The following is a 27,828-nucleotide window of genomic DNA, read 5'->3' as shown; positions in this document are numbered from 1 at the left end:
TAACTTAATAAATAAATAAAATGCTTATTTAAAAAAATTAATTAATAATAAAAAAAACTCCGTAATTTATTTACTTATTTATTTTTGCTGATATGTTCTCGCCTTGTTTTGGATTTATGATTTTATATGATGGTGTTTTCTGAGTATATAAATATGTTGGAAACCGCAGTAGATGATGTTACTTAGTTTAATGTATAACTTTGCATGATATTATATGTATCTTGATCTTATGTGTCTTCTGTTACTCTGTCTCAAGGTAGAGGCTAATATTGGTTTCCATATTAAAAAATAAAAGTTTAAATTTAAAAATTTTTAAATTTTAGTTTCCCTGTTATAGCAAAAGTTAGCTTCTAAACTTAACTTATACTGTTATGTGAGTGGACCCCCAATATTTATTATTTTATTATTAATTTTCCCCCATCTTTACATCTATTCAACGTTACAAAACACACTCAATACACACACCTGGAAGACTGTATTTAATGTAAATGATAACAACTTTGACTACACTCATGAACACAATCGTGGTTTTTTTTTTTTTTTTTTTTTTTTTTTTTTAACAAAATTCTCTTACTTCCTTTCCCTTTCTTTCTATAGGCCTTTTTTTTTTAATTATAAATAAAAAATTTTTTTCCTCTCCATTTCTTTTGGGCTATTTATTTTTTACTTTATTTTGTCCCATCTTTTCTTCCTGGCCTTTCGAACTCGTATAAAATATACGAAGTTCCTTTTTACTCTCCTCTGAAATACGAAATTGCCCCCCTTTCTATATACCTTTCCTTCGCACCTACGCTTGATTTTTCGCCCATCGGTGCACAAAGACTTAGCGCGTGCAACAAAAGACATCTGTCTGCCTTAAAACTTTTCATTGGCATTGGCTATTTCACCTGCTTGCAGAAAGATTTTATGAGTGCAAAACAAGAAACGGTTGTCAACACTATTTTATGTTTGTTTATCAACTGGAAACATGGAACGATACGTAAATGATGTTGTTATGCCTGGTGATGTATTGCTAGAATTAAACACTCTTGAAGGTGCTGGAGAAAAAATCGTTTTCGGTCCAGGTCTGCGACGTGAATCAGACAAAATAATTGCGTCCAAATGTGGTATTTTGAAACAGACTTCTTCAAAAGTATTTTATGTTGATAATCATCAGATGAGGGTTTGTAGATAATTTTAATATGAGTATGATATCTCATTGTAATGTAAATTAGGTACTTTTCAATTATCTGTAATCTCATTTTCTGCTTTTTATGTACTTTCGAGTGTACATGCGACAACAAACAACCGCGCTACCCACGTGTTTGAGTACACTGCATTTACCTGATTTATATTTAATAGAATGATAGTTACGGGGTGTAAAACTGTAATTAGTGGCTATATATATATTGCGTATATCACAAAATTTCTATTTTTTTATGTAAAATACTGCTGCTTTATTATTTAGAGCTAAATAGTACTTATGAAGATAGCCAAACAAACGTTTTTCATCAGTGAGTGAGAGACTTTTCCTGGGAGCAACCACACTGTAAAGTCACGTGTTAGTGATATTGGAGAGCGCTCACAAACTGGATGATTCTGGAAATGTTTGGTTATATTTACATCTATTACAGTGCTGCCTGTTTTTTAACAGCCTTCTTTTTACATGCATAGCATGCACACTACCTGTTTTTCGCACCTTTGTTCTCTTTATGTAAGCAGTGATCTTTTTTTTTTTTTTTTTTTTTTTTTTTTTTTCCAAAAAAAATAGAAAATCAAAAAGTTGACAATATGTACTATTTTGGCTTTTGGACAACTTGAGCAAAATCCTGAAACAAGAAGGGTAGAAAAGGTGCGTGATGCCTTTAAGCAATCTAGGTTACACAATACGTGTACTAAAAGCTAAGTTTGAGAAATTTTGCTAAAGAAAATAAAACTTCCAGTATCCAGTCCTTTATTGTGCTAAAATACTGAAATTTCCATAGGAAGAATCATAATCTGCTTTTGCATTGGCAATAATTTGAAAACAAAAGATGAATTAGCTACTGACATTAAAAATCATTGTTTTTATTGATAAATAATTTCAGCATGTATTTTCCTGAGGATTATGAGAGAGAAAACGAATACAAATCCGGTTGATCTTTACATTATGGTAACTTGGCATTTTTTTGGCGAAAATTTGGCGACCAACTCTCCTACAGCAACCCTCTATTTTTTTTTCCCGCCGCCATTTTGTCTTCATGAAGTAAAGACATGTTTCTTTTCTTTTTATCTACTGAACACTTCTTCCAACACTCTACTAGCCGAATTACACTTATGCTAGAAATTTTATCTTACAAAACTGCTTAATCATGACAAATATTCACTGCAAAATTGGGAAAAAGTGCACAATACCATACTCCTTACGCGTTTTTCAAAATAACATACACATAAACCATGAACACGCCGATTTATTTTTACTTAAAAAAACATCCCAGAATTGCACAAAAATGGCATTGTGCACACTCTTCACTATATCCATGTACACTGCTTTTTTCTCATAAATTAGAAACATTTCACAAAAATACATGACAATTTTCTCAATCTTTAAACCCGGTAAAAAGAACATATATGAAATTACCTGATCGCGAAAAAGTATTTACCCTTTCTAAATATGAACATTTCCACATATAAAATAAATAAAATATCCAAAAACTTTTACCTCTAAATCATCTATTACATTATACACGTCACCAACGAATTCATACCAGAAGCATTACAAATACTTAGTATCAAATATTTAAATTATTTCCATGCACGTTTACTTCAACTTAAACGCGTACCAAATTCCTACAAACATAAAATTCACAAAATAACTATCATTTAATTAAAATATCACTAAACCATGTACACGTCAACTTATTTTTACTTAAAAAAACATCCCAGAATTGCACAAAAATGGCATTGCGCACACTCTTCACTATATGCATGTACACTGCTTTTTTCTCATAAATTAGAAAAATTTCACGAAAATACATGACAATTTTCTCAATCTTTAAACCCGGTAAAAAGAACGTATATGAAATTACCTGATGGCGAAAAAGTATTTACCCTTTCCCAATATGAACATTTCCACATATAAAATAAATAAAATATCCAAAAACTTTTACCTCTAAATCATCTATTACATTATACATGTCACCAACGAATTCATACCGCAAGCATTACAAATACTTAGTATCAAATATTTGAATTATTTCCATGCACGTTTACTTCAACTTAAACATGTACCAAATTCCTACAAACATAAATTCACAAAATAACTATCATTTAATTAAAATATCACTAAACCATGTACATGTCGACTTATCTTTACTTAAAAAAACATCCCAGAATTGCACAAAAATGGCATTGCGCACACTCTTCACTATATCCATGTACACTGCTTTTTTCTCATAAATTAGAAAAATTTCACGAAAATACATGACAATTTTCTCAATCTTTAAACCCGGTAAAAAGAACATATATGAAATTACCTGATCGCGAAAAATTATTTACCCTTTCCAAATATGAACATTTCCACATATAAAATAAATAAAGGTACTTTTCCGTTTTGCCAGCGCAAACGATAAATTCGCCATTAATGGTACAACTGATGTCAAATGGAATATCTTCGCTGGTAACCTTTTACGCCTCCTTTTTAAAACACAAATACCCATTTCGTACCAGATTGATTGCTCTTTTCAATACTGGCATACAATTACAGAGAATATTTACAAAGATAATTAAATTTTATGCCCTAAGACAATTCGCGGTAATTAAGTCAATTGGATGCAATCACATCGCTCAACCGAAGGCGAAAATATAGAAAAAACAAAATTAAGAGTTAAATTCATTCATTCTAATGAGAATGCACTAGCGAAGTAAAGCACTACGGTTTTACATAATTTCTGAGTAAGCTATTAGTACGAATTGAAATAATTCTTGCATTTAAACTTTTATTCCAAATTAAGATTTAACTTGAAATTAATGTAAATAATTACTGAGAGAATTAGATTTTTGTAGCGTAGTTTACGCGAGTTGAGATCAATTTAAATGATGAAACCATATTAAAATGTTTATGGCTTCAAAATCAAAAATTATTAGAACTAACATTTGTTAATATTTTTTCTGTTTATACTGTATGTTGTCGCCAACAAAGTCTGCTTGGCGACATTTGCGCAGGCGAAACGGAAAAGTACCTAAATAAAATATCCAAAAACTTTTACCTCTAAATCATCTATTACATTATACACGTCACCAACGAATTCATACCAGAAGCATTACAAATACTTAGTATCAAATATTTAAATTATTTCCATGCACGTTTACTTCAACTTAAACGTGTACCAAATTCCTACAAACATAAAATTCACAAAGTAACTATCATTTAATTAAAATATCACTAAACCATGTACACGTCGACTTATTTTTACTTAAAAAAACATCCCAGAATTGCACAAAAATGGCATTGCGCACACTCTTCACTATATCTATGTACACTGCTTTTTTCTCATAAATTAGAAAATTTTCACGAAAATACATGACAATTTTCTCAATCTTTAAACCCGGTAAAAAGAACATATATGAAATTACCTGATCGCGAAAAAGTATTTACCCTTTCCAAATATGAACATTTCCACATATAAAATAAATAAAATATCCAAAAACGTTTACCTCTAAATCATCTATTACATTATACATGTCACCAACGAATTCATACCGCAAGCATTACAAATACTTAGTATCAAATATTTGAATTATTTCCATGCACGTTTACTTCAACTTAAACATGTACCAAATTCCTACAAACATAAATTCACAAAATAACTATCATTTAATTAAAATATCACTAAACCATGTACATGTCGACTTATCTTTACTTAAAAAAACATCCCAGAATTGCACAAAAATGGCATTGCGCACACTCTTCACTATATCCATGTACACTGCTTTTTTCTCATAAATTAGAAAAATTTCACGAAAATACATGACAATTTTCTCAATCTTTAAACCCGGTAAAAAGAACGTATATGAAATTACCTGATGGCGAAAAAGTATTTACCCTTTCCCAATATGAACATTTCCACATATAAAATAAATAAAATATCCAAAAACTTTTACCTCTAAATCATCTATTACATTATACATGTCACCAACGAATTCATACCGCAAGCATTACAAATACTTAGTATCAAATATTTGAATTATTTCCATGCACGTTTACTTCAACTTAAACATGTACCAAATTCCTACAAACATAAATTCACAAAATAACTATCATTTAATTAAAATATCACTAAACCATGTACATGTCGACTTATCTTTACTTAAAAAAACATCCCAGAATTGCACAAAAATGGCATTGCGCACACTCTTCACTATATCCATGTACACTGCTTTTTTCTCATAAATTAGAAAAATTTCACGAAAATACATGACAATTTTCTCAATCTTTAAACCCGGTAAAAAGAACATATATGAAATTACCTGATCGCGAAAAATTATTTACCCTTTCCAAATATGAACATTTCCACATATAAAATAAATAAAGGTACTTTTCCGTTTTGCCAGCGCAAACGATAAATTCGCCATTAATGGTACAACTGATGTCAAACGGAATATCTTCGCTGGTAACCTTTTACGCCTCCTTTTTAAAACACAAATACCCATTTCGTACCAGATTGATTGCTCTTTTCAATACTGGCATACAATTACAGAGAATATTTACAAAGATAATTAAATTTTATGCCCTAAGACAATTCGCGGTAATTAAGTCAATTGGATGCAATCACATCGCTCAACCGAAGGCGAAAATATAGAAAAAACAAAATTAAGAGTTAAATTCATTCATTCTAATGAGAATGCACTAGCGAAGTAAAGCACTACGGTTTTACATAATTTCTGAGTAAGCTATTAGTACGAATTGAAATAATTCTTGCATTTAAACTTTTATTCCAAATTAAGATTTAACTTGAAATTAATGTAAATAATTACTGAGAGAATTAGATTTTTGTAGCGTAGTTTACGCGAGTTGAGATCAATTTAAATGATGAAACCATATTAAAATGTTTATGGCTTCAAAATCAAAAATTATTAGAACTAACATTTGTTAATATTTTTTCTGTTTATACTGTATGTTGTCGCCAACAAAGTCTGCTTGGCGACATTTGCGCAGGCGAAACGGAAAAGTACCTAAATAAAATATCCAAAAACTTTTACCTCTAAATCATCTATTACATTATACACGTCACCAACGAATTCATACCAGAAGCATTACAAATACTTAGTATCAAATATTTAAATTATTTCCATGCACGTTTACTTCAACTTAAACGTGTACCAAATTCCTACAAACATAAAATTCACAAAGTAACTATCATTTAATTAAAATATCACTAAACCATGTACACGTCGACTTATTTTTACTTAAAAAAACATCCCAGAATTGCACAAAAATGGCATTGCGCACACTCTTCACTATATCCATGTACACTGCTTTTTTCTCATAAATTAGAAAATTTTCACGAAAATACATGACAATTTTCTCAATCTTTAAACCCGGTAAAAAGAACATATATGAAATTACCTGATCGCGAAAAAGTATTTACCCTTTCCAAATATGAACATTTCCACATATAAAATAAATAAAATATCCAAAAACGTTTACCTCTAAATCATCTATTACATTATACATGTCACCAACGAATTCATACCGCAAGCATTACAAATACTTGAATCAAATATTTGAATTATTTCCATGCACGTTTACTTCAACTTAAACATGTACCAAATTCCTAAAAACATAAAATTCACAAAATAACTATCATTTAATTAAAATATCACTAAACCATGTACACGTCGACTTATTTTTACTTAAAAAAAAATCCCAGAATTGCACGAAAATGGCATTGCGCACACTCTTCACTATATCAATGTACACTGCTTTTTTCTCATAAATTAGAAAAATTTCACGAAAATACATGACAATTTTCTCAATCTTTAAACCCGGTACCAAATTCCTACAAACATAAAATTCACAAAATAACTATCATTTAATTAAAATATAATTAAATTCAAAAACACTACTTAAAATATAAATGAGCACATACATTAAATTAATACATACATAAATACCCATTTCGAATTCACTTTAGTTACGGCTATGGGATGCAAAAATTCACGAACACTGTTTCACACAACACAGAATAAAGCCAAATACAAAATTTCCAGATTTTTTCCCGATTTCCCCCCTTTTCCGATTAAAGAACTGTAATTCGTCCATTAATATCACATGACATATCCCATGATCTCTCATTTCCCTCACACAAAATAATGCGTAATCGGAACTGAGTACTGCTCACATTATTACCAAAGTCCCAGGTAGTAACCTTTATCGCCTCCAAAATGTCGCCAAACTACCAGTTACCATATTGTAAAGATCAACCACAAATCCATTTTATTCAAATAAATGAAACTTAAATTTTATCTCATGAAGAAAAAGAAAGAATTCATAGAAATTTTTTGTGATCGAACTCTAACTGAAGATTTCAAAAACAACACATTTTTTAACTTTTGGCCGAACGACAAAAAATAAAAATAAAAATTTAAAGGCATTTGAAATAAAGCTATTACACTTTTATTGCCTTTTTGCGTAACCTATTTGTGTAAACAAGGATTTTCTGTGATGTTATATTTGAAAAATAAATACACAGCAAAATTAAAAGTGGATCCTAATTTATGGTTAAAACTAAGTGAAATAAGACCAGACATAAAATCTCTCTTAAACAGACCCAAATTTCACACTAAATTTTAGAATTAAAGTATTATAACTTAGATTTGGTGAAAATATTTTTGAAAGTGCCCCTTGGTGAAAATTGGCAATTTTATCAGTACATGGACACCGAGTTTGTGCAATTTTTTCAATTGTTATTTTGGCTCTGTGTAGCAGTGATTTTTGTGCCCAAAATCACTGCTAGACAAAGCCAAAATAACAAGTCAAAGAATTGCTTAAACTGGCTATCCATGTGCACAATGACCTATTTTCTCTTAAAAAAATATCAGAGAATTGCACAAACTGGACATTGAGTACCCCTTCACATCGATCTATTTTCCCTTAAAAAGTCAAAAGAGCAGCCAGTTTTACTCTAGATCCAAACAAAAGGTATATAAAAAAAGAGACTAACTGCTCTAGAGCCAAACAAAAGGTATATATAATAAATGTATATAAAGTATTTTAAATCAAACAATGAAATAACATTGAAAAAGGAAATTTATCTTATAACATCAGAGCACTACACAAAGAAAATGTAAACTTACTTTATTTAGAAATTTCCATGTCTTCAGTCTGTGCCACACAAATTTCTTTAACAGCATCAAAAAATTTCCTAAAATTATCTGAACTAGAATCTGTATACTGGCATCCCCACATAAATTCACAAAAAATAAGAGTAAAAAATATCCTCCGATGTTCGACCATATGCATTTCCTTCCTACAAAACAAACATAATGGCTACTAAGTAAACCTTCATTTACACACCAGTCAGTTAATGCTTTCTTTCCTTTTCATTGGAAATCATACAGAAACTTCAAATTAATCTTACCACATTCAGCCATTTTACTGTGTAACCACAAAATAAGCAATGTACTTCCTAACTAACATCCAACACACAAACAAGACCTTACAAATCTTTTCTCATCAATCAAAATCACCGCAATCACACAACCAATTACATCATAATAGGGTTTCCATAACATTAACTATTCAGGTTACCATAAATGAAACAACAATGAAAAACGAAGCACAGCAAATTGGTGATAAACAAAACAACAATTTTGTGATAATCCAAGGGGCACCCTTAAATTTTGAAAATTAAATTGGAAACCAATTTTTAATCTAATATTTTTTATGTGTGCATATTTAATACAAATAGCCAGTAAGTTGTGCGAATGGCAAAAAATATATATTTTTAAATATTTCCATTGAGAAAGGGAAAAATAGTCACTGTAAAATGTAGTGGTGGTACTGCATTTTTTTTAGTTTTTGTTTAGATGGTACGCGTTAGTCAAAAGGTTGAGAACTGCTGACCTAGGCAAGTGCCCCAAGTACAATTTCTAGGTTAAAATATTAAAATAAAATGGACATTTCATACTTTTCTTAAAGAACATTATGTATTTTATAGAATGTTTGCTGATTACATTTTTATGGTAACATATATATTCTTTTTTTTAGTGCAAACAAATTTAATAAGGTTTAAAAAGCAAGGAAGATCTTTAAGATTGAAAAATGTGGCAAGGAAGTTTTGTTATATTTGATAATACATCAAGTTTCTTACTTCTACGCATCATGAAATCATTATACACTCAACTAATGCATATTATTTATGAATATGTTAATTAAACCATAGTAATATTCAAGTATTTTCAGATTGTTAATAAGCATAGTATGTAATTGTTATTCATTTCACATTACTTATCGAATGCAATTGTCAGATATTTTAGAAATTTTTTAAATTGGCTTCTTTTTGGTTAGCTATAGTGTTTGATGACTTTTCTGGAAGTAAATAATTTAAATAAATTATGCTTAATTTTGTGTATTGTTAAAGGTAAGTAAGCAATGGATGTAAAGATCTTTAGGCTTTTAGTGCAGGAAATATGCTATTTTCAGGATTCAAGTTAATTTCTCTGCCAGTTAAAGGGCAACTCAGGAGAGGTATGACATCCAGTCCAAAATCCAAGTGTTGATGAATAAGAATAAGAGATTACAATAATTTCTTACATGCTTGCTTTAAAATTCATGTACTATGTAAAATAGCATAGATATGTTGTATTTTTATTTATCGGAAATGTATATTATTTTATTTATATTTAATTAGATTAAATTATAAATATTGTTTTATGTTTAATTAGATTATTGAATTATAAATGTGGAATTAAGCGTTAATTTTCTTTCAGTATATTCCAGTTCGTGGGGATAATGTGATTGGTGTTGTTATCAAGAAAGGTGCAGATGAAATTCAAGTTGATATTGGCTGTAGTGAACCAGCTGTTGTAGATATGCTCAGTTTTGAAGGAGCTACAAAGCGGAATAAACCAATGATAAAGGTTGGAGTCAGCTTTTTAAATAAATAAAAACATATTTTTTATATGAATTTACATTAAATAATTTAATTACAAGGAATAGTATCATTCTGTTCTGTTTATAAAATTCATTTAAATTATAATTTACTATTACAGCTTGATATTACTATTATTAATAGTAAAGAAAAATGAATTGAAAATGTATGTTTTGTAATTTTTTCAGATTTCTTTAATATGCTGATGTTTCATTTAGGGGAATATGAGTTTATGAAGAGCTGGTTGGTTTAGTTGGTTTATTTGATTATACGAAGCACATGAGGGCTATCTGCCTAAGGGGGATATAAAAGGCTATATTCATTACACATGGGGAAAGCCATGAAAATGCCCATACATCCAGCCCATTTGCTTGGATTCAAACCCCGGATCCAATTACCAGGGTTCAGCGACTTTACCATTCGGCCACTGGTGGCCCTAATGGATAGCTGTATTTTAACATTTATTTTACCTAGATTTGTGTAATTTTATAATTTTGTTTTCACTCATTTATATTTATTAGATGGCATTTTTATAATTAAATAAAATATAAGGCAATATGTGCCTTGTGACAGCAATGTTCATGATAGCTTAAAAAGAGATTTTACTATTGAGACGGCTGAAAAACTTTTGTGTATTTAAAATCTGCTTGATATATTATATCCTTTTCAGTAAGCTTTTATGAAGCAGATTAGAATAATGGTCAGCTTATTGTCATTCTTGATTAATGTACTGGAAATATATTTTAAATGTAGGAAAATAAGTTACAAACATTATAATGAAACGTGTTTATTTTCAAGACAAAAGGCGTTGATCTTTACATTATGGTAACTTGGCGATTTTTTGGCGAAAATTTGGCAACCAACTCTCCTACAGCAACCCTCTATTTTTTTTTCCCTGCTGCCATTTTGTCTTCCCGAAGTAAAGACATGTTTCTTTTCTTTTTATCTACTGAACACTTCTTCCAACAATCTACTAGCCGAATTACACTTATGCTAGAAATTTTATCAAACAAAACTGCTTAATCATGACAAATATTCACTGCAAAATTGGGAAAAAGTGCACAATACCATACTCCTTACGCGTTTTTCAAAATAACACATACACATAAACCATGTACACGCCGACTTATTTTTACTTAAAAAACATCCCAGAATTCCACAAAAATGGCATTGCAGACACTCTTCACTATATCAATGTACACTGCTTTTTTCTCATAAATTAGAAAAATTTCACGAAAATACATGACAATTTTCTCAATCTTTAAACCCGGTAAAAAGAACATATATGAAATTACCTGATCACGAAAAAGTATTTACCCTTTCCAAATATGAACATTTAAACATATAAAATAAATAAAATATCCAAAAACTTTTACTTCTAAATCATCTATTATATTATAAACGTCACCAACGAATTCATACCGCAACCATTACAAATACTTAGTGTCAGATATTTAAATTATTTCCATGCACGTTTACTTCAACTAAAACGTATACTAAATTCCTACAAACATAAAATTCACAAAATAACTATCATTTCATTAAAATATAATTAAATTCAAAAACACTACTTAAAATATAAATGAGCACATACATTAAATTAATAAAAATTACCTTACAATCCTAATTACTTTAAACTAAATCATTGCTAATAACAATTTTCCCAATAATACCAAATTCCTTTCCACCTTACATTTAGAACAATGCATAAAAATAATATCCTCAAATAATTAAAAATACTAACTTACCTAATCTTCTTCAGAATCTTGATTACGTGTCCAATAAACTTTTCTTCTTTCTGTTTCAGGATCTTTAAAATCATACTTATATTTCACAGCAAGGTACCAGGTAAAATAAATAACTTAATAAAACATCTTTATTTCTATCTCGCACAACCTTAAATAAACATTTATTACTACCCTTTTCAATACCACTAAATACCCATTTCGAATTCACTTTAGTTACGGCCATGGGATCCAAAAATTAACCAACACTGTTTCACCCAACACAGAATAAAGCCAAATACAAAATTTCCAGATTTTTTCCCAATTTCCTCCCTTTTCCGATTAAAGAACCGTAATTCGTCCATTAATATCACATGACATATCCCATGATCTCTCATTTCCCTCACACAAAATAATGCATAATCGCAACTGAGTACTGCTCACATTATTACCAAAGTCCCAGGTAGTAACCTTTATCGCCTCCAAAATGTCACCAAACTACCAGTTACCATATTGTAAAGATCAACCACAAAAGGCTTTAAAATATACCTTGGGATCATAGTTTGAGAACTGTGTGATTTACATAGCTTAAAAACTTATATGTTTGCATGTGAACTGATCAAATTTCCAGTCATTCTTAGATGCATAAGTTTTAAGAGCCTGAAATAGAAATTTGTTTTGTTTTGAAATTGAGTAGCTTAAGGTAAATTAATAAAGATTTCATATTTTTTAATTAATGCAGTTTTATTTGTAAGGCTAAGTAAATAATTCTTGTCTTTCTTACTATGTATTCAGAAAGATATATCCAAATTATTTACTTTCCTTCCATTCAGTTAGGAAAGTAATGATTTATTTTAATTAAATTACTCAATTACTTTTAGTAGGAGCAAATTTGAATTTGATGAAGATGTGATCTTGATAATTTTTATAATAAATCAAGATCTTCTCATTTCAGTAATGAATAAGACCATAATTTAAAAAAAAATCTGAAAGGTTTCAGATTTTAAATTGTGTCCAAAGGGGCATTTTTTTAGCATTTTGTGCTAAAGGTATAGATATAGGTAATCTTTTTAGCATTTTGTGCTAAAAAATTACCTGTATGTATAAAAAAATTACCTTTATACCTATAGCGATTACCTTTATCTCTTAAATATCATGTTTTTCTCACTTAGAAAATGAAGTTCAGTTCAAGAGCAGTATCACAAAATACTTTTAAAATGGGCATATCCTTTGGAATTTCTGATACACAGTCTTGCACGCTGGTGATAAAAATATTTTTTCTGTACAACGTAGCTTGCTATGAAATCCTTGAGTTTGTTAATAAAATATTCGTTAAAGTTTTACAAAATATGAAATCGATAATAAAACAAATTCCAAATTTGAAATTTGGTCTTCTAGATGCCCATATTCGCAGGAGGATTACATTATTCAAAATTTGATGAAATCGATAATAAAACAAATTCCAGATTTAAAATTTGGTCTCCTAGATCCCCATATTTGCAGGAGGATTACATTATTCAAAATTTGATGGCTGTAGGTACCAATGTTTTATCACAATGTGAGAAACATGCATACATTTATGGAGATTCTTCATTATTTAATTTCTGCGATTCTTTAATATTTAATTTAATTCATTATTTAATTTTTGGTGGCAACAATTTAAAATGTGAACAATGCTTGTAGTGAATCAGCGCAAAATGCCAAAATGAAATTAATAGTCCTTCTAGGCAAATTGTCCCTTTGGACTAAAAATATAATCAATGATTATTCTTGAATTACATACACACTTGAATTACTCCTGTTAAAGGTGTATAAATATATGCCAGGATAAGCTTGGAGAAATTGAAATCAAAGTGTGGAAATTATATTAATAAACTGTCAATTTACAAGTGCTTTTGAGTAAAGTGTAATTTTGTTTTTCACCCACGACTAATGTGATGGTAACACATGTATAAAAACTACACCATAAAAAAATGAGATAATCCACATTAGATACAATACACTGTGATTAAAATGATTGTATTGTTCTAGTAGATACTCAAAAAATGGCATCATTAGTGCAATAAGCTGCAGAGACATAATTATTTCTCTTTTATTTTTTAATCTAGTGATCAGCCCAATAAATTCATTTTTAAATTATTATACAAATATTGTAACTTTAAAAATTAAATTGTTAGTAAAATGTGTCATACTTCAAATTATATTCCAAATATAAAACTATTGCTTCTCTCACTGCCAACGGCATTTAGTGAGTTAAAACTTTTACCCATGCTTGGTTTATACTAGGAGTCCCCAACCTTTTTAACCCTAAGAGCTCATTCTGGAATATCTATTGAACAGCAGGCACCATTTACTTTTTCAAAATGAATTTATAGTTGGATAGAGTTCATAATACAAGAGATCAGTTGCATTTCACTTTGTCTTGGTAGTGTTAGAAGAACTTCTGTTTCATTAAAAATGAGAAAACTTTCACATAGAATTTTTTTGAAAACTAAAACATTTTTATTGTGATTGCACGGCGGCAGGCGCCATGGTTGCCCATGGGCATAGGGTTGGGAACCCCTGGCTTATGCACTTTTATTGTTGAAACTTCCATAACTTTAAGGGAAAGAATTGAGACAATAAAAGTTACTCTAATATTATGATGATTAGAGATGTAAAATTTTCTTGTATTTCTGTAAGGATTGTCACATATTTCCATTTGCTTGGTTTTGATTCTCTCTCTGTCATCTTCTTACTACTTTTTTTTTCAATGCTTTCAGTGATTTTTTTCTTATTTGTGTGTTATGAAACATGTTAACTGGATTAATATTTTAGTATTATTATTTGTAGTTTGGATTATGAGATACTACATGTATTTGAAGAGAAATATCATGATAATTGAACAGTCTAAAGAGCCTTTTGTCATTTTTGTAGATAGGAGATATAATTTATGCTAAAATATTAGTTGCATGTAAAGACATAGAGCCGGAACTTGTATGTGTTAACAGCTATGGAAAAAGTGTTGGATATGGTGTTCTTCCTGATGAAGGTTTTGTGTTTCCTGCATCTTTAGAATACTGCAGAAGGTGAGAATTTTTAGTCACAAAAGTTTTCACTGTTATATTTCCTTTTCTTAAATTTGTATACTGTTATACTGAACTAAAGTAGAATCATGAAGATGCAGTCTGTCATGACAAACAATACAGAGTTAAAGGATCATCTGAAGTGATTCTCAGTCAAAAATCAGTTAACATGAAGTTATACAACTCATGATGTTTTCAAATTTTTGTAAGAAACAAGCATTTATATATATATATTTTATGTTTCTGTGTAAATGCATATGAAATTTAAATGATTATAATTTTTAAATAACCAAAAATTATTCTGAGATTGGAATAAATGCTGGGAACTTTCAGAAATTATCTTTATCAATATCCTTTTTTTTAATAAACAATCACATGTCCCTCTTTATGAACTTATTTAAGTTATATAATTTACAGATACAAATGACAAGTTCAACACAGGTACAGGTAAGGCTGACACTTGTGCATTGCCAAATGTACATTAGGTACTGATGGACTTGCTAACTGTTAACCTCCACCCCAGTTTTGATGGAGAACATCCCAGATAGTGATCTGAGGGTCTTCTATCCCTATTTCTGTACCGCCAACCACTTGACTTTTGGTTTGCAATGTATTTTTAGTGCCCTGTTCCACACAGACTATATACATTTACAAACATCCATGCCTTCCTGAGATTCAAACCCAGGCCTATCAATATAGCAGTCAGCATCACTAATCACTATTCTGACTGGGCAGCACAAATTGAATTAAGAAAAATCTTCAATTTTTTATATTTACTGGCAAAGCACCACTGTTTGAATTATCACCAGTTATTATGGTGTCTGAAAATTTCTAATGGCATTTAAAATAGCAACAAAATATTTATCCTACTATCCTTTTACCAGAAACTCTATTTAAAACACTATGAGTACAAACTTCATGCAGAATACTGTTTCAATATATTACTATTTTGTCAGCGATATCTAGCTGTTCTTTTCTCTATTCAGCATATGTTAATTCTCACTATATGTTGTAAATGAGCTGCAGTCACAAATCTGTTTCTACAGTGCTCGGACCACATTCCTTTTCAAATGGACACAATTTTACCACAGTTTTTCATGTTACATTGCCATTGTTTATCTGTTTTCAAATAAAGTACCATATCCTGTTCATTAACACACAGTAAAAGGTAGGCCTAAGTTTAAAAAATATAATTTCAGAATGCAAGAGAAAAAGATACAGGAATAGCAATTAGTATCCTTGTTCATAAAAATAAAACATGGCTTATCAAAAATCAATCTAGGTTACATCAAACGAATGTGTAAATATTATGAGTGTGTTGTAATGTCAAGCTTACCTGTAACTTACAATAAATAGTGCTCCTGGGTGGAAGTGTCAAAGTCAGTAGGATAATCCTTAAGTTTAAAAAATGTTATAAACAATTAAAATTAAAGTATATCATTATTTTTAAGTTGCGTTATAATTAGAGGGGGAAAGTATACAACTTTTGGTGTAAAATCATATTTACTTGTTTGTGAAAACATATGGCCTAAATTATATAAATTAAAATTACCAAATGTACTTTTCGCATAAACTTTACAAGATATATGAGAAAAATAGCGTTGTATCATCATCTGTTATTGATAGATCAACATCTTGGAAATGTGTTGATCATCAAAAATATAGTGAATATTTATATTTTCTTCTTTATTTTGCATCTGCATTATATTTTTATGCTTCTCAATATAAGATGAATCTTTTGTATTTTAACATTTTCTATTGTTTTATATGCATTTTTTATCACAGTTTTAATACTATGTAATGAAATATTACACTAGAATTCTATTAAATCACAAACGTCTGTAATGCATGTTTTTGTAATGTTTGTAAGAGCATGTTATTGCTAGTTAATGATATGTAGGATCTTTTCCTTATATTTGATAATATAAAAGACATTTTCTTATTAGTATAAGAAAATGTATATTGGAAAAGTTATTTTGTTTGTACTTCATTAACCTTCCAACAATATAGAAACAAACAAACTGACAAATATATATGCCTATATATTCGGTCTACTGGAAAGTTCTGTCAATGTTTTTGTATTTATAAACAAACAAATGAAAATCCTACATGGCAACAAATTTATTGGCAATTTTTATTATATGTTTCCCTAATTTCTACTGCCCAGTGCCTCTCCTAAATTTTAAAAATTATGTCGTCTCTGTTAAATTCTCATTCCCTGTGCAGACACATCAGTGTTACCTGCTGTGGTACTATCCCTGTGGTGGGTTATCGTTTTACTAAGTTACCTAGACATATACCCCAATGTTGCCATGTCTAAAGTATGTACCCCATAAAAGTATATACCCCAATGTTGCCATGTCATAAAAGTATATACCCCATAAAAGTATATACCCCAATGTTGCCATGTCTACATATCACCATACTAGATATAAACTGATGATCTGACATCTGGAAATTTAAAAAATCCAGAACCCGCCAAAGTCCCGACAATTCCAGATTTTGGACTTTGTATTGTATTTCGTTGATGGGTCACATGCATGAATAGTTCTTCTCTGTTTATACTTTAGTCCCTCCCCTACTTCAGGTTTTTCTCTTATCTCTGTATAGTGTAGTTTGTGAGTAACTGCATAACTACTATATGTGTATGACGTATTCTTTTGTGCAGAAGATTTTCGAAAGAGGGAACTAAATTTTTTAGGGAAGATTAATTGGACATCTTATGCCTGTAGCAGAAAAATTTGAATGTGAAAAGTGTAAAATTGAAACTGATATTGTGTTTTTGTCGTGGTGGCTAACCTCACATGTCTGACCTAATCAGAACAAGCTTGCAAATTATAGCATGAGAAGGATTTCAAGATTGTGTCCATCATTGTCATGAGCCTGTAGCACCATCTACGTGACAGTATGACTTGCAATCACAAGTGCTATTTAGCACAAAATAAATTTAGGTTGATCTTTGGATTATGGTAACTTGGCGATTTTTTGGCGAAAATTTGGCGACCAACTCTGCTACAGCAACCCTCTATTTTTTTTTCACCACCATTTTGTCTTCACGAAGTAAAGACATGTTTCTTTTCTTTTTATTTACTCAACACTTTTTCCAACAATCTACTAGCCGAATTACACTTATGCTAGAAATTTTATGTAACAAAACTGCTTAATCATGACAAATATTAACTGCAAAATTGGGAAAAAGTGCACAATCGCAAACTCCTTGCGCGTTTTTCAGAATAGCACATACACATAAACCATTTACACGTCGACTTATTTTTACTTAAAAAAAAATCCCAGAATTGCCCAAAAATGGCATTGGACACACTCTTAACTTTATCCATCTACACTGCTATTTTCTCATAAATTACAAAAATTTGCATGAAAATGCAGGAAAATTTTCTGAATCTTTAAACTCGGTAAATAGCACATATATGAAATTACCTGATCACGAAAAAGTATATACCCTTTCCAAAGATGAACATTTCCACGTATAAAATAAAATATCCAAAAACTTTTACCTCTAAATTATCTATTATATTATAAACGTCACCAATGAATTTATACCACAAACATTAAAAATAGTTACAAATACTTAATGTCAAATACATTTACTTCAACACATTTACTTCAACACATTTACTTCAACTGAAACGTATACCAAATTGCTACAAACATAAAATTCACAAAATAACTATCATTTAATTAAAATATCACTAAACCATGTACACGTCGACTTATTTTTACTTAAAAAAAATCCCAGAATTGCACAAAAATGGCATTGCGCACACTCTTCACTATATCCATGTACACTGCTTTTTTCTGATAAATTAGAAAAATTTCACGAAAATGCATGAAAATACTCAACGTATACTACTCAAACGTATTCCAAAATACTATGAACATATAACTCACAAAATCATGATCATTAAATTTAAATATAATTAAATTAAAAAACACTACTTAAAATATAAATAAGCACATACATTAAATTAATAAAAATTAGATTACAATCCTAATTACTTTAAACTAAATCATTTGTAATAACAATTTTCCAATAATACCATATTAATTTATTTACTCCTTACATTTAGAACAATGCATAAAAATAATATCCTCAAATGATTAAAAATACTAACTTACCTAATCTTCTTCAGAATCTTCATTACATGGCACGCACACTTCCCTACAGAAAGAGTTCCATTCGGCTGCAGTACTACTGCTAATTTCTAAATCCGAAATCCAGTAGTCAACTGGCAGTCTATTCACCCAGTAATAAAAAATTAATAAAATTTCACCCATACTCAAACTACTTTCAGCAAACCATGTACCCTTCCTTACACTCCGTTTCACAAAATGTCCATTTTCACCAGATTTCTTGCACCGCCATTCAAACTTATCAGTAATATCCTTCCTTTCACAATCTCGACTTATTATTATTATCAGATAAACACATTAAAAATTTAGAATTCACTTTACATAGCGCCATCCAATCCGAAAATTATTTCACACAACACACAATGAAGCTTAATACAAAATAATATAGTACTACAGATATTTTTCCAAATTTTACCCCCTTTTCTGATTAAAGAACTGTAATTCGTCCATTAATGTCACATGACAAATCTCATGATCTCAACTGAGTACTTCTCACATTATTACCAAAGTCCTAGGTAGTAACCTTTATCGCCTCCAAAATGTCGCCAATCTACCTGTTACCATATTCCAAAGATCAGTCTAATTTTATAGTGCTTAAGAGGAAAAAATATGGCAAACTGTCAAACGATGCCTTTTTAACCTAGAAATTTGAGGAGCGAATCTGGTTGGCACCCAAATTTTGCTCTTGAATCTACAAAACTGTATTTGTGATTGATAATTTTATTATGCATATCTTCAAAATTCTGAATATTTTATGGATGCTTAGTTTTGTTGATTAAGGAAAAATAAACCATTATTAGACATTAGTCTCTTAGCAGTTTGCTACTGCCGAAGAACATGGCTAGCTTAGTTTTTAGTGTTGGTTGCCAGACTAGCTATATTCTTTTGAATTATGGACAAACTTTCATTTGCTTTGGTGATGAAACATCTGCTTTCAGACACCTTGGTGAGGCATTTTCGTCTGGGCTTCTTTTATTTTCCATTTTCATTATTTGTTATTTTAACTTACTTTTTCTGACAAACTTTTAGAGAGCATTTCTAATTTTGGAAATTAAGCCCTGAGTATTGCAGTAATTCTGTGTATTGCAAATAAAGATTAGAAATGTAAGAGCATGTTATTGCTAGTTAATGATATGTAGGATCTTTTCTTTATATTTGATAATATAAAAGATATTTTCTTATTAGTATAAGAAAATATATATTGGAAAAGTTATTTTGTTTGTACTTCATTAACCTTCCAACAATATAGAAACAAACAAACTGGCAAATATATATGCCTATATATTCGGTCTACTGGAAAGTTCTGTCAATTTTTGGAATAAAACAAAATACAAATTTTTCTTACTGTCAGTAAACTTTATTAAATAATATAATTGCCATTTATTATTCATGATGTTTTGCCAGCGTCAGGGCAATTTGTATATCCCATTTTTGAAAAATATTGTTTCTTTTGATGCGAAAAATTGAACCAGTGCTTGTTTGATATCTTCTTCATTTTAAAATTTTTTGCCCTTCAAAAAATTTTGTAAGGACAAAAACAAGTGATAGTCGGAGAGTTCTAAGTCCGGGGAATATGGTGGCTGCAACAGAATTTCCCAGCCTAGTTCTGCAATTTTTTGACGAGTCCCCAAAGCAGCATGTGGTCTGGCATTATCAAGATACAGTATGATATCCTTCCTATTGAACTTTGCTCGCCTCTTTTTTTGGACTGCTGTCTTTAAGTTATCCAGTGTCTGACACTACTCCAAATTGAGCTTTTTGTTGGATTTTAAAAGCTCATAATCTGTTGGTCCTTAATTGTCCCATCATATACACAATGTTCTGTTATTCAGAGTCAAATTTGGTTTAGAGGTGGAAGGGCTAGGTTTTCCTGGTTCACAATATGCCCTTTTCCATATGATGTTTTTGTAGATAATCCACTTTTCATCCCCGTTAGCATCCAGTTCAAGAATGGCTCGATTTTGTTCCCAAGCAAGCAGAGATGTGCATATGATGACTTGATCATCCAAATTCTTCTGATTGAATTCATGCAGCACCCATCTTGAATATTTCGACACCAATTCGATCTTCCAAATATGGTCCAAAATGGTTTGCTGAACTGAATTAAGCCTTTCTGCGATCTCTGTTGTCAGAAAAGGATCTAGCTCCAACATGGTCTTAACAACATCGTTGCGGTCAAAAATCCTCGTCCAGAACATGGCTTATCAGAAAGGTCGAATTCACCTGTTTCAAAATTTTCGAACCATCTTCTGCATGTCCTGTCAGAAACTGTACTTTCACAAAACACTTTCAATAAATTTCTACATGTTTATTCATATAAAATACAGTGGTGTAAATGAACTTTATCAATAGCCATGGTACACAATCCCTTCACACTTAAGACTAATGTGAATCAGCTTTGGTTTAGTTAATTTGCTATGTCAGTATCCATACAATAAGCAATAAAAATAGAGAACGAATCATGTGCCAAATAAGCATGTGCTTACCTGTCGAAAATTGTTGTCATAGAAACGGATAGAACTTTCCAGTAGACCAAATATATTTGTTAGTTTATATATATATATAGCCACATATATTTATTGATTATGTATAGTTATATATATTTGTTAGTTTATATAAATAGCCATATATATTTATTAGTTACATATAGCTATATATATTTTGGTGTATATATATGGCCACATATATATTTTGTTGTTGGTAGCTGTATGTATACTGCTGAGCTTATGCCCTAAGCCCCATCTATATATATGTATACACTTAGCAATATTTGTATTAAACATATATATGTGCATCTTGAAAGCATTCAAAACATTAATATATGTTGGAAAGGGAAGAATCTTGCCAATAATTGATAGGAATGTTTTTAAATTATGAATATAATGAAGATAAACCTGTTTTTCATGGTATTTTCAAAGTGGTTCAAATCTATTGGATTTTTGCAGGGATAACAATATTCTCTTATCAGTATTATTTTACATCATATGTATGATAATTAAAATGTGTTTTCAGTATCCTATAGTAACTCAACTACAGAATTTCTAACACTTTTGCTGTTCTTGTGAGGTTGTGTTGATAGTTAGTGCACTGACATAGAAATAGATTGTACCCATATGCTGACTCACTTATAAGAAATATGATTTAAAAGAAGTAATAAAAGATTTATATATGTATTACACTTATTGCTAAGCCTTTAATTAGTGAATTTTATGACTATGTGCCAGCACACAATTGGCACTAGTGGTAAAATTTTTTCTCCAAAGTCACATTGCATGCTGGTGTGTGGCACTTAAAAATGAATCCCAGTAAGAAAAATAAGTAACAATATGCATTTTTTTTTTTGTATGATCTATATTACAAACAAATATGTACACGGAAAATAAATATAAGGTTGTTACTATGATATTATTGCAAATTATATGTTTCAGAATGTTATTCATGTATATTCTTTACATAAGATGAAACTTTGCTTGAACTTGAAACCATTCATTTGCAACTAGTTTCTAACCTTCACTCAACTCTAATGCCAGCATACATGCTCATAAGCAGTGAAGTTTCACTTTGAAAATAAAATATTAAAACACCAAAAGCGAGACTGACGCCTGTGAAATCACCATGTGCCAGTGTGTAGTCGGCAGCAAATGTGCTAACTGTATGTCTTCCATGCATCAGCTTTTGTATTCAAAATAAAACTGAATCATAACAATGGAATTTTATAGTTACAGATTGTAGCTATTCACGTTTTAAAATTTGATACAAATGGAAATGTACATTTTTGAATATTTTGATATTTTTCAATTTATATCATTTTATATTTAAAAAAAATTCAGAAATAAATGTTAAACATTTAATTTCTTTTTGAGATAATTTTATTCAGCTGTAAAGGTATAGTTTTATAAATTAACAATAGTAGATATTATTTTTTTAAAAAGCAGAATGTTTATGTATTTTTAATCGTTTCCCTTTTTAAAAAAATTCTATATTAAATATAAATTTGTGCCTGTCTTTTGTGGTGCAGTTTGATACATCAAGCTGTTTTTGCAGTATTTATATTTTTGACAAGATTTTTAATTTGGGACTTGTGATTACTGGCATTCATTTGCTTAAAAACTACATATACAAATGCATAAATTATTTATATCACATTAGGTACAACTTGCACAAAGAAAACTAGGGCGCTTCTGTATCTCCCATTATACTGGAGAAATTGTCGAAATTTAACTTGCATTCTGCATGTCTCGAAAACGCAGCTTAGGATATATATACAGTCAAAAGTCTTTAATCCGGACTCGTCGGGACTTCGGCGATTCCGGATTATCGGTTTTTCCAGATTATAGATCATCAGTTTACCTCTGGTAAGATGGCATGCAGAAATTATAAAATTAAAAATATGAAACTGTAATTTATGAAATAAAGAGCAATTATGATCTAAAGGGTATCAAAATTTACAAAAAAAAGCTTAATATTTAGTTGTTTACTTTATTAAACATTTCTTTCAATGTGCGCATGCGTAAAGCATACATTACGCATAGTTGAAATTAGAAAATTGCAATCAGAAAACTTTTTGTTGTGTATTCGTGATATTTATAATGACGAGGAATTTGATTTAAATTATATCGGAGTACATCGAGATGAAACACTACATTTAGTGATGAATTACTAGCCGAATAAAATAAAAACATCTGCCCTGAAGACAAGGATAGACTTCCAGTTCATTGCACGTCGCGACGTTCCCCCCCCCCTTCCACAGAGCAGCGTGAAATTGATAAACAGATTTCGGAATGGTTAGAGAAACAAATCACCTCTCTGTCACTTTCTTCATGCCTTTATCCATTTTTTGCAGCAGTTCCACTTTTTGTTTAATGGACATCGAAACATGCTTTCGCTTTGCAGATCCTTCGGCAGCTCCAGCATCAGAAATTCTATTTGACATAATCGAAAGTTCAAGCTTACTTTTATAAAATTGCTCTAAATGTCTGCAAAAAATAATAAGCCGGATCCAATTCGAAGATTATGGAACAACGCAATCTGCAACATTAACTGAAATAGATAATTAGATAATTATAGCTTAGCTTATACCGTCCGTTATACATTAAATGCGCATGCGTAAACGTATTATGCGCATGTGTAAAGGTATTTCGCACATGCGTGAACGCATTATGCGTTAACGCATGCGCAGAAAGTTGATAGCTTTGAGGTCCGGATTATAGATCATTCCAGATTATGGGTGGCCGGATTAATGACTTTTCACTGTTTAAGTATATATAAGATTTATATATAACATTGTTCTAAGATAGGTGTTTGATCGAAAATCAGACTTTCTCTGAAATAACATACCAAATTTTTCCCGGTTTTCTAATGAAATTATCAACTTTGTTTTTCATACTCAAGCTAAGGAGTTTTTTTAATGTTAAGTAAAGAGTTGCAACTTCTAATTCTTTTATTTGTGCCAGAAGTTACAATTCTCAGTGCCTTGTTAACATGTTTAAATGCATGTGCATAAAAAAATCCTGTCTTCCTATTTCCTATGTAATGGGAATTCTGTCTGTAGGCTTTTCCATTATTTTCCCAGAAATATTACAAAACATAACTATGTTTTTTCTTATATGGATGATTCTTTGAAAATATTTTTATTATTTTTTAATGAATAAAAGAGATAAAATTACATTAAAAAATACATTCTGAAAAGTTATGCTTAATTCCTGCATGCATTTGATTTTAAAATGTATGTATCTTCTACTTATATTTTTAATTCAGTTAGTTGGTAGTTTTTTTTTTTTTTTTTTTTTTTTTTTTTAAATAGTAGGAGACATGAAAAATATGCAATGTGCTAACAGGGACTCGAACCCTGGACTTCTCGAATGGGCACTGAGTGTGCTATTGTGTTGCACCATGAAGGCATGCAGAAAGGGGGAGAAAATACCTTATATACACTCCCTCTTTGAGAGGGTGATTAGGGATTAGGAGACCCAATCGCCAAATCCTGGTGGTGAAGAATCATCATCCACCACCTTTTAGTTCGAGTGCCACTGTAGAGGCATTAGGTTATTTGGACATGAAAAATGTACAGTGCGGCCATAGAGACTCGAACTTGGACCTCTCGAATACACGCTGAGTGTGCTATCATTACAGCACAAAGGCAAGCAGAAAGGAGGGAGATAATATCTTATAAGCTTATTATAAGTTGAAAAAGATAATACCTTATAAGTTGATTTGCAAATTGGAAAGTTAAACATTTATAATTTCAGAGGTTGGATGAGATTCCAAATCAGATAAATTTTCTTGCATTTCTTTTGACTCAATTAAATGATGCACTTAATATAGAAAGCATAATAAATGTTATCAGTTTATTATGACTATTTCTTTGCTAGTTTGCATGCAAGAATATATTTTCTGATGTGCAATTTGTTAAAAGATAATTTTTAAAGCTATTAACGATTTCAGAATTTTCTTGTCTGTAGTCATTTATCAATAATATATATATATATGATTACTCATTTCAGATTACTTCTACCCAATTCTCCAATTTTGAAGAGACTGGGGGAAAACTTAGGATTTGAAATTGCCATTGGTCTTAATGGCAGAATATGGTTGAAATCTACTACTATTGAAAAAACATTAATTTTAGTACAAGCTATTACTGTTCTCGAATATGCAACTTCCCAAGAAATTGAAAAGATGTGTGAACAAATGACATCAATGAGTGTAACATAATTTTGATTGCTATAATATATGTGATGTAAATATAGTTTTATTAATAAAGTTGTTTTTTTATAGTTTTGATGTTTTGAATATTATTTTAATGCTATTTAGTTAAAAAATTTGTTTTAATGTTTGCATTTAAAGAGGATACATAAATTATAGTGTTTTAAACACTATAATTTAGGTATCCTCTTTAAATTCTTTTAAAATAAAATAAATAAATTAACTTAATTTTCTTATCCTTTTTTAGTCTTAGGAATGTTTGTAGAAAACTTACATGGCATTCTAAGATTATTCAAGAAAGTAATTTTTATATTGGATAAAAAGTGTTAAATATGATACTGAAGAGTAAGTAGTACAAAGACCATTTCTTTTAGATTTTTAATATTTTATTTTAAGGAATTATACTTTATAAATACAAAATATGTTCACACATGTGGGAAAGTTTACATACCTAGTTTGAAATGATTGTAAAATTCAGCTGATTAATTGGTTGGATGACCAAGGATGTTTATTAAAGCGATTTCTTAACAAGAGATAGAAATGTGTTTATCGAGAACTTTTTTGAAAGAAAGTGAGCACATATTTTGATTATACTCAGTATAACAAACAAATAATGAGACTGAATTTATAAAAAAAAAAAAAAAAAGGACTAAGACATTATTTGTTTTTACTTGTGGTGATGGCGATAAGGAGCGCGCCTTGCGCCCTCCGATAAGTGTGGCAACCCTAGAGGAGAAATTTCTTACGAGTAGCGAGCAGAGCGAAACAGGCAGGCTGTCGGGGAGTATGCGCGATGTTCCTAAATAAAGTTTAATTTTTATTGTGCACTATGTCTTGTTAATATTTATATTAATGCAGTAAGAACATAATCTGTGATATGGAATTTGAGGATTGGTGGTAAAAACATAACAGGAAAACACCATAATGGTAACCCGGACTGTGTTAAATCGTATGAACAGTTCTCAAGCACTTTCGGTTTTGACTACAAGCCATCACTCAAGATCTCCAAACCAGAAGTAATGGATTACATCGGTTTTCATCCTCCGGATCACAGATGAGTAGTAATTATAGATCATTTTATAATTCTGTTTTCTACTTATCATTTAATTTCATTTTCTTTAGTTAAATTTTTCCTTTTATTTTGGCTTAAAAACCTTGCACAATGTCTGATGTTTATGCCGTCCAAATTCCGGTTTATAACCGATCAGACCCATCTTTATGGTTTATTATGTGTGAAAGTACCTTTGCTCTTGCCACCCCCAAACCTATCACAGAATTCATTACTAAATATAATTATGTAGTTTCTCATCTTCCTCCAGATATCGCATCACTAGTACGGGATTTACTTATGAAACCAGACCCTATTGATCCATATGCAAAGCTTAAAACTGAGTTAATAAATCGTTCAGGAGAATCTTCTCAGCAAGAAATTCGCCAATTATTATCTGGAGAAGAATTAGGTTCTCGAAAACCTTCCGATTTGCTTAGAAATATGAAGCGTCGAGCAGAATCTTTAAATGTTCCTGATAACTTAATGTTAGAATTATTCCTTCAACGTTTGCCTTCGAGTGTTCAGTCTATTTTGGCAGCGGTTTCCAATTTAACTGTAGATAAAGCTGCAGAAATTGCCGACAGAATTTTAGAAGTAAATCCAACCCCAGGGACTTGTGCCGTTTCTCGCACAGTCGATCAGTCTCTTGAGGATAAATTATTTAAACAAATAGAAAAATTAAACAAACGTATTGATCGCATTTCTCTTTCTCGTGGTCGCTCGCCAAATCGCGGAGATCGCAATAAGGAAAGAAGCAATTCCAAAAGGAGAGATTATTCTATTTGCTGGTATCATAGACGTTTTGGGAAAAAGTGTAGAGATGACAAATGTACAAAACCTTGTTCATGGCAGGGAAACGAAACCAGCAAAGAATAGAGGCGACTTATTCTTTGCCTCAAGTTTCACGTCGCCTGTTCGTTCGTGACCGTAGAACAAACCTTTCATTCTTGGTCGATACCGGCTCTGACGTGTCCTTACTTCCAGCAAATAATTCTCAAAAACGGAATTCGTCCCAACAA

At 30.4% G+C, this 27,828-nt stretch overlaps 1 protein-coding gene across 1 annotated transcript; it reads left to right on the top strand.

Moving 5' to 3' along the window:
* Window positions 1-897: 897 nt before the first annotated feature.
* On the top strand, window positions 898-25,829 carry Rrp40 (exosome complex component Rrp40). Its single transcript, XM_035376782.2, has 4 exons — window positions 898-1,162; window positions 9,952-10,101; window positions 14,753-14,904; window positions 25,557-25,829. Exons 1-4 carry the CDS (start codon window positions 968-970, stop codon window positions 25,765-25,767), a joined length of 708 nt encoding a protein of 235 aa, XP_035232673.1. The 5' UTR covers window positions 898-967; the 3' UTR covers window positions 25,768-25,829.
* Window positions 25,830-27,828: the final 1,999 nt, after the last annotated feature.

The sequence above is a fragment of the Stegodyphus dumicola genome, chromosome 12 (genome assembly GCF_044657685.1).
Source record: "Stegodyphus dumicola isolate Sdum_Otavi_A_Nest chromosome 12, ASM4465768v1".
Taxonomy (NCBI): Eukaryota; Metazoa; Arthropoda; class Arachnida; order Araneae; family Eresidae; genus Stegodyphus; species Stegodyphus dumicola.
This window is presented reverse-complemented; position numbering and strand designations above follow the sequence as displayed.

What these genes read in the sequence shown, in the direction of transcription:
- Rrp40 (XM_035376782.2), top strand. Translation starts at nt 968, where the DNA reads ATGGAACGATACGTAAATGATGTTGTTATGCCTGGTGATGTATTGCTA. An exon ending in GGAATAAACCAATGATAAAG is followed by an intron (nt 10,102 to 14,752) that starts GTTGGAGTCAGC and finishes TCATTTTTGTAG; the next exon opens with ATAGGAGATATAATTTATGC. An exon ending in TCTTTAGAATACTGCAGAAG is followed by an intron (nt 14,905 to 25,556) that starts GTGAGAATTTTT and finishes TACTCATTTCAG; the next exon opens with ATTACTTCTACCCAATTCTC.